The sequence below is a fragment of the Plectrocnemia conspersa genome, unplaced genomic scaffold (assembly GCF_051122295.1).
Source record: "Plectrocnemia conspersa isolate PC_06_02 unplaced genomic scaffold, ASM5112229v1 ptg000008l, whole genome shotgun sequence".
In the NCBI taxonomy this organism is placed as follows: domain Eukaryota; kingdom Metazoa; phylum Arthropoda; class Insecta; order Trichoptera; family Polycentropodidae; genus Plectrocnemia; species Plectrocnemia conspersa.
Genome location: NW_028277172.1, coordinates 4,854,118 through 4,867,510, shown reverse-complemented (window position 1 = coordinate 4,867,510; position 13,393 = coordinate 4,854,118). Strand labels below are relative to the sequence as shown.

Below are 13,393 nucleotides of genomic sequence, written 5' to 3'. Positions count from 1 at the left end.
TATAAGTTGCTCATATTATATTTTTATTGTCGTTTTACAAGTTAAGTGTGACTTTAATTGGATTTAATCTTTTTACCCTAATTTATATTTAGTGTTATATAATACAATTAGTTTTTTCGCATTAGGTATAACCCATTAAATTTAATAGTTAGATTAGTAACAATCGATAATTATTAATAATAAAATAAGTAAAAATTCGCATATTACTTCACATGTAAATCAAATAATATATTAGTTTTATTTATTAATTCGGTTCTGGTTTTCGTTCCTGAAAAAAATACGCTTTTTTCAATTTTCGGTTCAGCTCCAAGTAAATATTTCTTAAATATTTAAAATGTTTTTATTTGTATTAAAAAAATATTTTCTACCATTATTTAAAGCACTTTATTCCATATTTTGCAAAAAGCATAGTACATGAATTGAACCTGCGTCTCATTGGCTACCAAGTCACACACCCCATAGGGTTACTAAATCTTAAATAAGTATTAAAAATATTTAATAAGATTACAAAACGAATTAATAATGAATACATAATTGTAATTCCGTTCGACACCTCTAATGAACAGTAGGTATATCTTATTTTGTGCTTATTTTTATAGCAATTCTTTTTTTATTTTTTAATTTGCATAAATAACGGAGCGCTTTTGCCCGGCGCGCAAAAAACGGGGCACTATACCCATGACCCAGACACATTTTAGGATCATTGGGTTTGTTCAAATTTTAATTATCAATGGAAAACCTCAGAAGCCGCCGCTTGTCTCTTCGCATATCCTGGTCCAGTTTGAATTATAATACACAATAAATATGTTAAGTTGTTTCAATTATTGTGGTAAAATAATAACTAGTAATAATAGTAAAACGCAAGATGATTTCATAGATTTTAAAACTTTACAGCGGATTACGAATTACAAAAAATATTGAACATGCTTTATGTAGTTAAATTATTTATATTTTCAACCACAATTTGAGCTAAAAAAAACATTGAAAAATTTTGAACAAAAAAATACATAATTGAATGGTTTAATTATGCAACGTCGGGGTCACCACTGTGGGGTATATTCAAATTACTGAGTATTACAGGAACTTTCCAATCACGCCGCTCCAGTCGGATACCGCAGAGGTACAGGGACGGGGAACCAGGGGCGTTAATCACCCCTGATTCGGCCTTGCTTTCGTCACTTCCGCACCTTGCGAAACCTACCCAGGCCGGCCCTTTTGTCTCTGGTAGGAAAACCCCCGGATACTACTTTTCGGCGGTACGCGCTTACAACATTTATTATTATTAACGTGCCGCCCTTCGGGGCCACCCTGAATTCTTAATGTAGGTACAGGGTGTCCTAGTTTCCCATGCATAAGATAGCGGCTGCCATTTTTTCTCCGCCGCTGGCTGCTTGTTGAAAAAATAAACTTATTTGGAGCACGTACCGGAGCGACTTTATAAAGTGCGTACATGTGCGCAGGCGGGGGCGGATCAAAGTGTACGGGCCACGAGTGAATATTTTTTGGAGGAAATGTATCTTGAATGAATGGGAATTTTATTTGCGATAATATAATACTCACTTATTAAAAAAAGCATAATTTTAAAAATAAATCGAAAAATTTCTCGCTAAATGATTTTCAAAAAATTGACGTATTTTTGACCCTTCCATTTTCTAGCGCCTCTCTCTTTTTTATACTCAAAATATATCCTTAATATTTATTTTAAAACAACATTGTTATATGATAATAGAGAGAGGGTTTCGTCCATAAATTTATGAAAGCAAATGTCAAGTTCAAAGTGGATGGTAAATTTTCATTTTCGGAGCGCAAACTAATAAAATGTGACTGTGCAAAATGGCCCATGAATACAGTGTGATATTTCATGATCAAATTTAAATATTTCTGTACAATTTGTGCAATAATAATATTATATATATATATACCATATCGATGTTGCTTCTTATTTGAAGTAAAAACTGCTGTTTTTTTTGGACTTATAAGGGTCATCTTTGCCAATTCGTCGTAGCTCTACTTGATTCGCCTAACTCTAGTGTATTGATGTTCTCCAAATCAAATCTAAATGATAAAATGAATAAAGTATGGCAGTGTTATGACTGATATACCATCAATAAATAGATGTCCAAAGTCTAAGAGTTTCAACAAAAACGTAAAAGTTAGACTTTTATGATTATTTAATTCAAAGTTAATATATTTAAACATTATATACATATGTATGTACATATTAAACGTAGATGTAAATTAGGAAGTAGACTTTACGATTCACGAAATAGTTCACAGGCGCTTCTAATCAAAGCAAGGCTTAAATTATACACGTAGTATGTATGTAGATAATGCAAATTGATTTATGTATATGTATGTTTGAATATACATATGTATATTTACAATAAAGTGCTATCTGAATTCACACAAAAAGACATTACATGACCCTGGCCCAATTTTTTTCCAGCCTTGGGTTGCCAAAGCCTGGGATGTGACCTAAATCCTATCTTGTCCTATGACCTTTGTGAGGGAAAAGTTTGATGATCCAACTTTTCCTTGTCTAACGACCCAAGTGTGCCAGATATGGTATAACTTTTTTAACTGTGATAGATAGTGATGTATTGTAATCTTCTTTCCGGCTGTAAATATACATATAACATGTATAAATTAAGCACAAATATTTTTCTGCAATTGTGCTTAAATGACTATAATTACTTTCTAAATTCAATTAAATTCTTAAGCTAAAACCTAAAATTGTATAATATTTTTAAAACATCAATAATATATGTTTTATTCATATTTAAATATTTTTGTCCAAAATCAAGACTACCTTTTTCGTTTTTATTGTCTGCATAAAAAAATACAAATATCATTCTATATATTTAAATTGAGAACTGATTTATATGTACTGCTTTTCTTGTCTAGATTTAATTTAAAAATTTATGCTTAACCCTTTGAGTAGTGAGTTAAATGATATACCTATCGGAACATACATCTGAAAGTGAGTTATTTTTACATATATATTTCTGATGGTATTTATTTATTAATATTTTATATTGCATACTTTTTTGTATGTATTGATAATTTCTTTCAACACTTTTTTATTATTAAATTTCGTGAATTTATTTAACATATTTTTTTAATTTTTTGTAATTTTTTTTATATCATTTCAGAAGCTCTCAATATTTTTTTATTAAATTAATATAAAATATTTTTTGTAATATTTACTTATTCCGTACTTTTAAATTTATCAGTATTGTTTTCTATGAAAATCATTTACATTAAATCAAATTTAAAAAAATTATATACATATAATACTCTTTATTTATTATTTCTTTGGTTCAATGTGTAAATATTTCACTATCTGGGGTAGCACAAAACAGTGAAAGATTGGCCGCCGTACATGTACGGCGATACCGCTAAAAGGATTTAAGTGAATTAAAAGTCAACGAATAGTAACGGTTTTTATACCGTTATTTCGATTTTAAATATATATTTTTATTAATTATTTTGTAACAGGATCCAAAAAAAATCGTTAAGAAGTATTTATTTTAGTTTTAAATATGCTATTTTATACTACATCACAATAAAAGCACACGTATGAGGCATTTAGAATATTAAGAACGAATTCGAACGTTGAAACGAAAAAAATATTAAATGCTTTGTTTTTTATGTTAAATGTTAGCTAAAGGTTAGATACATTTGACTTTGTGCTTTTATTTTACCGTAAAATGATCGCATATTATATTATAAAAAATCACAAATAATTATTCGTATAGTATTGTTAGTTGTTAAATAATACATTAGTTTTGATATTTTCTCTATAAAAAAAATTATTAGTCATTTACTTTTATAACATACACAATAGGCAGTCAATTATTAATTAAGATGTCAATATTTTTTTAAATAAAAGATTAGTAAAACTACGATTGCAGCTATTAATTTTACACTGTAATTCACCACCAGCAATTAATCACTAGCAGTTGACCACCGCGTCAATTGATCGCATAACAATTTATAGCCCACAACGATTTTGGTATAAAAATATTTTATATTTAAGTTTTACGAAGCCATTTAATTTTATATACATATAACAACGCATTTAAAGCTCTTTGCTAAAATGCTAACTTTCAGTCTAATATAACTTCACCTTTCTAAGAGAATTCTGCTCGGCAAAAATGTACCACTTGGTAGTTGATTGTCGATCGATCACCTCTATGTGTAAATCAGGATTTGTGCGAATAGCTTGAAATATTTTCAGATCATCAGTATATGAGCTATTAATTGCCGCAATATATTAATCTTGAAACAAGCGTAAAAGATCATATCAAATTGACCATTCATCTACGCGCGCACCTGTAAAGTCATGTGTGATATTTTTAATGTTATAATAATCATTAGTTTATCATACTTATTAGAAAACTATTATTATTCAAAAGCAATATAAGATTCTGTTGAAGCATTTCTCAAGGTCTTAGAATGTACCCAATGTACTGTACACCACATAATCGTATGTATAGAAAATAGCTAATGGTAAAGTGCGCCACAATGCGACACATTTATCGAACAACTTTAAACGTCAGTTTTTTACCATGTTGTTTTCCTGTCTTGTCTGAGACATATTTTTTTCCAACGAGAATGTATTAGCAGACTATGCGGAAAAAGTCGGCGCAAGGGTGGTGTGGGTGTAGCGCGAATGCCAAGCCTTCCATTCCACTGCAAAACGGCCTAGTTTAACTGGGGAATAGGTGAGCTTTGCTGGAAAAATAACAGGCGCCCAGGAAAAATGTCAAATTTTCATACATTCACGGGGCAATTTATCATTCGCACGCCGGTTGGCGCGAGAAGACTGCCGAAACAAAGGGGCCATTATGTCGCCAGACCCTGCTCGGGAAAAAAATACCCGTCGTGAATACGGAATGTAAATTTAGAAGTATTATATAAAATAAAATTGTCTGAAATAATTTCGGCGATTTTTTTAATTATTAATTTAATTTGTTTTTTATTGTACGCGTCTGATGCCACTGGAACGAGCGCCTCATTTACTTTGCAAATGATCCGGCCCTGTGTAATGAGGATTTGCACGGATTTATAATAATTGTTTTTCGGATTCTTCTTTGAAGATTCATTTTAGCTGCAGGGGTAACCAAGACGTAGCATTGACTTTATAAAATTCGTAGTAAAAATTGTGCAATTATGATAATATGTACGACGTTACATAGTTTTCAAATTGTCTTAAAAAATGAGTTACAATCTTAAAATTCAGATGACTTATTAAATGATCAAAATAGAAAGTGGATGCTTATACATTATTATACGTATTACATTTATAATATAAGACACATAGATGGAACTGCAGGAGCAGCAATAATAATAATAAAAACAACATTAAACACCGTGAGGAAAAACAATAGCAATAAAATTCAGGATCGGTACATATTACTAATGCTCTCTGCAGTATATAGTCCCCCGAAGCACAAAATTAAAAAAAATTATATTTCAAACTATTTTTTATTAAACTGGGAAATATATAATGTAATGATACGTTAAATAAATTTTCATGTAGGTTCATTCCTTTGTATTTGGCGCTGACCTTTTGGATTTTTTTCGTCTTTTTGCATATGTTTTAAACTATTTAATGTGTGTTTGCTCATCATGCGATTTTTTGTATAAAACATTTTTTCAATATATCAATTTGTAGGTATTTGCTACAAATTTCATTTCACAATCATTATGGTCAAGCATAGTTTGTTACCCACTGGCCCATTAGCGACTCGTAGCTTTAACATTCTGTAGGTTTCGCATAGCTGTACGCCAATGAATTGCTCCACCTCCGCTCTCGACCTAAGCCGTCACGATCGACGACTGCGGGCGTTTTCCCGGTCCCGATTAGAGTTGAGCTCTCCCGGGATCTCAATCTAATAAACTATGATATATGTATTTATATATTATACACTACATTTAAGCTTTAATGATCAAGTAAAACTGCTATAAAAATACACAATTATCGTTGTATATTATTATTTGCTGAAAATATTTTTTAGCATGAATAATATTTGTTTGTGTCTGTTGAATATTTTTATATACAATAGCTTTATGCAATACTTTTTTTTTAAATATTCTTATATTTTTAGACAAAAAATCTTTTTGGCTAAAAATATAAGTATATTTTAAATTACAATTTTTATTACATGAACGCTTTGTATTTTATGTAAATTTTGTATACTTTACAAAATATAATTGACAATCAGCGCGTATTTTAAATATAAATTAACTTATATTACTATTTATTCTAGTCAACGAAAATTGCGCACAAACGAAAATTTCAAACAGCAAAAATCAATACACACATACATATAATACATGTATATTTAAGAATACGTCAATATATTTATATAAAAAATAATGTAAGTTTATATAATAGATGGAAATATGATTTTAATTTTAAAATATCATGTTTTAAATATATTTTACAATTATATTAGTAATTAATATTTGTACTTTACATTTTTTTACTTTAAAATAAAGAAGAATATAGTACAAATACTGGTAATACCGGTATTAAGTAAAAATTGATCTTCGGTACTATCAGTTCCGAAAGTACCAAAAATATTTTTTTATTATTTTTGTTTTTTTGAAAATCGTACATCTTATTTGTAAAAACGATATCTCCATAGCTTTGGACTAAAAAACGACGTTGCCCATATTTCATCATTGTAGGTAAATAACCTATATTATCCCTATTAGTCCAAGAATGGCAAAATATCAGCAAACTCTACCTATGTGAAAAATCACACTGGCCGATATTTCAACGCAAATGTTTGATATTTTTGTATATGCGTAACGTGTTAACATAAAAGGAATATATTTGCTTCATCTCAAACAAATCTAACGATACTTAACTGTTCCCAGTTTATATGTTATGTAAAAGAGAAATGATCGCGCCTTTTTTTCTTCATGATAGGGATGGCTGGCGAAGTAAAAACAAAATCAGGTATTGCATACACGAAATTATTTGTACATTTTTATCTCCATACAGACATATTTTACCTAAATATGCTTTATTGGTGTTAAATATTAGAAATAAATAAGTCGCAATAATTATATATAAATAAAAATCGATTTTTAAAAATTGTTTTTCTTTAAATAAACTTTTTTATTAGTTAATAATGCAATGATTTTTTTTCTGTTAGCAATTAAAAATAAGTTGTTACGGATGATGTAATTAAAATATGTTAACGGGTATTTTTTTAATCAAACTTAATTTATATTTAATTTTTTAAGTAAATAATTATGAAAAATATTTATTTTTTATTTTTGTAACAACTAAGAATAATTGCTTTTTATTACCTTACATTATTAAGAGTACTCAAATTTTTAAAACACATATATAACATAGTTTATTTAAAAATGCAAATCAATGATTTTTTGGGCAAATTGTTTTAGACTATGCAGTATTTACGTATTTTTTATTCTATAATATTTACATAAACATGCATAACTCTAATTTGATTAATGTTACTTTTAACGTAAGTAGAAATAATATGATATAGAGTATACGAGAGATAAATCTATCAAAAATAAATATTATTGAGTTATTCTAAAATTAATATTAAAACATCTTAATCACAATGATATCACTATGTTTTTTTTTTTTTAATTTATCGCATTTTGAACAAATTGATTTACAATTTTCTACGCACTCTTTTCTCATAATCGTAACTGAGAAAAAAATATGAGTTATATATTTTATTGAAATAAATTGGCGAGTGGTGCTCTAGCCTTTCGTATAAAAATTTAGGAGGCAACCAGAAGCTGTCGATCAAAGAAGTATTGTTTCAAAAGAAGGATTGGGCCGCCGAATTTTCGAAAATATTTATTGTGTTTTAAATAAAATAATTCATAATTTATATATTAAATGTATCGTAACAATAGTTGCTATGGTTTTGTTTATCAATAAACATTGTGAATCGTGCGAGCGGTACACTTTTTTCGGTAAATTAATTAAAATAATATTAATATTTCAATATCGGTAATACCGATATTGAAAGTTTTTCTCCCGATAATACCGGTATTATTGCAATCCCTAATTACGTACCACATATGGCTTGAAAACATGTTTAAAACATAATAATAAATTTGTAAAAAATATTAGGCTATTTTAGTAGCTGTTAACATATTTCAAAATGCACATTTTTTAATTACAAAAAATCTTCTTGACACTGGCTGCAAGAATCAGATCTATGTATAAAATAATATTTAGAGATTTTTATTAAATATATAGTTTGAAACACACAAGTATTTTGAAACAGGATGTCAGATAATATCTGCTTTATATTCAAAGCTCAATTTATATTAATATTATTTTAAAATAATATAATAAATAATAAAAATTGAATAAAATCGATGATATCTAAAAAATACGTCAATGATGAAAAAAAAAATATCCACTCATCTTGGTAGCAAAAATAATTCTGTAAATTTAATTTTATTATATTTTAAAAGAAAATCTCACAAACTAAATGTGACATTATCTGCTTAATTTAATACAGACTTTTTCTGTCAATCCAATGCTTACTTTTGAATAAATATTCAGAGGTAAAATATTTTATTTTCTGATGTTTTTAATATTTTTAGTATGGGTTATTTTTCACGCGATTGATTCACAAAAACTAGCATTTATTTTATTTATTCGTAAAAAATCTCTGTTTAAGCATTTAATCAAGAGCATAAATCACCATTTATCATAAAATATTGTTACTTCATTCAATCGATAGAGATGTGCATCACTATCTTACATAAATAAACCCAGCTCCTCAAAATTATGTCATGTGATCAGGAGTGCTATAGTAAATGAAAACAATGTAATTTATTATTGATAATAAGCTCCTAGTAAGTAATTGAAACTAGACCTTGTTTGTTTCAGAATATTAAGAGTTTACTGGTCAAGGGAACGTTGACACGCGATATAGCTTCTCCAGGGTGTACTGTTATATATGGCTAAGGTCATGGGTTTCCGAATGTCAGGTACACGCAAATCGGTTATATAAGGTGGCAAGGGAGGTTCATGACACAAATAACCATATACGACACATAAATAAGGGCCTACGTGTCAATCTATAGACATAAAGAGTACAATATGAAAACTTTCGAATCGTGCTTTTCAAAAATATATTCTTAACTATTGTTTTAGTTTATTTCAACTAATTAAAATTTTCAAGACTTCAGCATTTAGTTTCAATCTATCTCATTATATATCGGCAAAAATGCAAGATATGATTCGAACCTAACGATCACTTTAAAAGTGCACACACTGTGAAAATATTACGTATGTCAGCAGCCCTGGAGAATCCGCTTCAATTTCACTCCACTTTACAAGTTAGTTTCTCGCTTTACATCTTAACAATGCTATCTTGAGTTGCTAGTGGAGAAAAGACTGTCACTGCACTCTGTGCATAGAAATAATGAGCAGAAAACACTTGACCCTTGTCAGACGTGGCTTATCATCAATTCAAAATCTGAGGGTCGTGTAAAAAAAGAGTTGATAACGACTGCTGTATTTATTTATCTTTTTGACTATTTATATAAATCATTTTATTTTTAAGCTTCTAAAAAATAAATAAAGCTGTAAAATGTGTTGAAGTATTCAATAAAATTTAATCTCTAAATTCTACAGTTTAAGATCGACTTAAGCTAGGGATAATTATTATATAAATACATAAAATCTCTCCATTTCTATACAAATACATAAAATACACTTTATATATATAGAAAAAACATATATATTAGTAAACAAAAGTAGCATTTGTGATAAATAAACTGGTAAAGCGTGACAATCACACTTTACGGGTCATTTTCAGTATCAGTTGATTAACCATTTAACTGATATACGAAGCATTATTTATTATTATACAGAGCCGTGACGATAAGGAAAAACGCTAAAGATAGAGTCGAATAGAACATAATCATTTATTCTCATATGATAATGAAAAATCGTTTTTTGCATTTATAGATTTGAATGTAGTGTCTAAAAAACTATAATCAAAGATAATATCTCATCGTCTATGTGACTTATTATTATTCGGTATAGTCGCAATTTTATTATACTGCCATAATGGATGAAAAAAATAGCGAGTTTGTACTAGGTTATGTGAGTCCGTCGTATCCCCACTACGTACATTGGTAGGGATCGACGGCTACTAATCGCTCGTGTAAGTCGAGTCATTGTAATACAAATATTTACTTCCTTGTAACTGAGTAGCGTGTATAGATTGTTTGAAGAAAAACTAACCAGATATTTTAATTTCTTTCCAGATAAAGTTAAAAAGAAGTATTCTAACTTGGGTCACACGGTGGTGGCGGTGCGTCTTGAACGAGGTCCCCGGGGCGGTCTAGGGTTATCCTTGGCCGGTCACAGGGACCGATCAAGAATGGCTGTTTTCGTTTGTGGCCTTCGTCCTGGCGGTGCTGCTTCCAGAGCTGGAGGAGTCCTGGTCGGAGATGAGATTTTAGAAGTGAGTCTCAAACTCATAATCATTTTTTAAGGCACATTTTTACAAATACGCTTTTTAGGTAAATGGCGTGGTTCTTCATGGAAGGTGTCACCTGAACGCCTCGGCTATCATCAAAGGCTTAGCAGGACCAATATTCAAAGTCATATTGCTAAGGTAAATCGCAAGCTCATCAACAATTGAATACTTGAGAATAAACTTTGATTTGTATTCCAGAAGGACTCAAGCCTTGGAAGATGTTGCCGTAAAACCATTGACCCAGTTTCCAGTTACATTGGAAGATGAGGTAAGTTTTTTTTGTGTATATATATTCAAATAATCATAATGATATGACAGATTACTCAAATGCTTCATTTGAGTCTAATTTAATACAACAATACTTTGAAATCTGTAGAATGATCAGTTCACTGTGACTAGTTAAAGTATTTTTTACTAGTATACCAAGCGCCACTTTAACTTATAAAATTAGTACGGTTTTAGCAAGGACTTTTCCGCGAATCTTATTTTTGTATAGATCACATTGAGCTATGCACTTTTCTTTAGTGAGTTAAAATTTTCAAACATGTACTTAATTTTCCATTAAAAAAAATCATTTAACTTTTCTATCTATAAATAAATATCTAATATCTGCAGATATTTTTTTAAATAATAGTCAATGTCATACAATTCTAGTTTGTAGTGCAGTTTTGGCATACACTAGTTTTAGAAAAAGGTTTGTCCGGATTGTTTTGACCTTTGATGGATGAAATACGTGTCTTTTTTGGCCGTCGCCATGAGATCCGGTTTAGCTGTATTTTTCCGGTAGTATGCGCGCGTATTACGTTCGTTCGTAGGCTATAGGCATATGGTGGTTATTTCATTTATTCCAATGCTTTTGCAAAGATTACAACATCATTTGGACATCTTTGTCTGTTGATATAATAACTATTTTTTCAGTTCTACTTAGCCAAACAATTAATTCCACTAAGTGCTGCTCACAATTGATCAAAAAATCGTTACGCATTGTGGCAGTCTGTCAAGTTACAGTTATCTTAATTTAAATAAATAAACTAAAATAGGCAATTGAAATAAAATAAAGTCAAGGTTGTCCTCTTTGTGTTGATACGTGTAAAGGGATTTTACTTCTTGAAATATTATTATATCCATGTTGATATGTATTATATGTTCTACTGATAAAAAGATTCTGTAATATTTTATTCAATTTAAATGAAATATTTTAGTGCAACATAAGGACGTCCTGGCTCTAACATGTAACAAAAGTGGACGCGATCGTGATTCTCGATTGCATTCCAGAACCCTAAAATTTTCCTTGAACTCTTCTTGTTCAACTTTTATTATTTTTTTAATTAATTCTGACAATATCAAAGAGCAAATATGCAAGAGTAATTCACTATTAATAAATAACAGTTTTCTGATAAAAACGCGTTCATAATATCGCGCGAGTCGCTCACAAGAAAACAATCATAATACCTTTATTGAAAAAATATTTTTTTCTGCATTGTTTATTAATTTACTAAGTATATTCAAGTCGACAAAAATAAAAATCTGCTGAAAAAATACGTAAGAATACAGATAAAGTCCCGCAGTGATTTTTTTATACTTGGCTCTTAAACTGACGGCCTTCAAATTCATTTGACCTCACAGTGGGATTTTTTAATATTTTTCATAAATTGTCCTTTTTTTATTCTGTGATGCATGAGTCAGTATAACTCATTCTGGGGTCACTTCAAAATATTTACATAAGATTTAATCAATCAACAAGAATTTTAGAAGCAAAAATGAATATAAAATGAGCTTAAAGGAAAATATAAATAATCATTTTTTTTTATATAATAATTTTTATATCGATTCTTACATAATCAATATATACAATTATTATATGCAAATTATATAAAATGTTATATACTGTCTGATTAAACCGTTAAATCAGCCTTTCATTTCACAATTGGAGCACCAAATGTAGAGATTAAATCGGCAGGTATATTAATATTATTTTGTATTATAATAATAATATTTTAACCGACAATAATATTATTTTGATTCTTTTGCGGCTTATGTGTATTTATTAAATTTAATTATTACTTATATTTTTCGTTTTAAAAATAGAATCATGAACGAATATTACATTTTCGACCGCCTCGTCTTTTTGTCGTCTGTAATTCCTGCGGTACCCAATTTTTCACACAGTCACATATGACAATTAACATTGATATGTTGAATAACTATTACCATAGCTGTCAATTATTTTTCATAAATAATGTTTGTGTGTCTTAAAACCATACTCAAATAGTTCTCTGACTAATTGACCTTGTTCCAAGCGCCTCATCCATGTCTCCTACTACCGCTGGCTTCTCTCGCAAGTAATTCGAATATAAATAAGGCAAGAGAATAACATGACTCATCAAACTAGATTAATCATTACCAGATCAATCACTTTCGCAATCTCACTTTTAAAGAGTGGGCGCAACGTTAGCAATTCGCCAAAGACGCCAAAAATTTCCGATACGGCTCTGTACACATGTATGCATGTATCTCGCTGCTCTTTTGGCAGTCTCATGAATATGTTATTAACTTTTTTTCGGTTATCGGCTATTATGTAAATCGCCATTATATTGTGCAGACCGAAAACGTCGAAATGTATTCAGCGGTAAAGAAATACTGGTCACGCATTATTGCAAAAAAAAATGTTTTCATACTTTGCCAACTAACCAGAGGTCGTTGTTCCACTTGCGTATAACTATTTATTCATAATGTATTATATATCCGTGTTTATATCGTGATGCATTACGCAAGATTAGCGATCGAGTGCTATGAATAACGTTTTACGCGTTTTATCACTTGTTCGGTGTTATCAGGTTTTAGCGCATGTTATGGTTTGAGTCTATTTTAATAATTCTGGTCTT

The 13,393-nt window shown here is 29.5% G+C and overlaps 1 protein-coding gene across 1 annotated transcript in view; it reads left to right on the top strand.

The window, feature by feature from the left end:
- The window catches only part of LOC148232783 (multiple PDZ domain protein-like), a 243,705-nt gene that overhangs the window by 196,337 nt on the left and 33,975 nt on the right, over nucleotides 1-13,393 (top strand). The window contains exons 24-26 of the mRNA XM_088191080.1: nucleotides 10,294-10,493; nucleotides 10,552-10,646; nucleotides 10,707-10,776. Of these exons, the coding sequence (XP_088047206.1) occupies nucleotides 10,294-10,493; nucleotides 10,552-10,646; nucleotides 10,707-10,776 (365 nt within the window). The remainder of the gene's footprint in view (nucleotides 1-10,293; nucleotides 10,494-10,551; nucleotides 10,647-10,706; nucleotides 10,777-13,393) is intronic.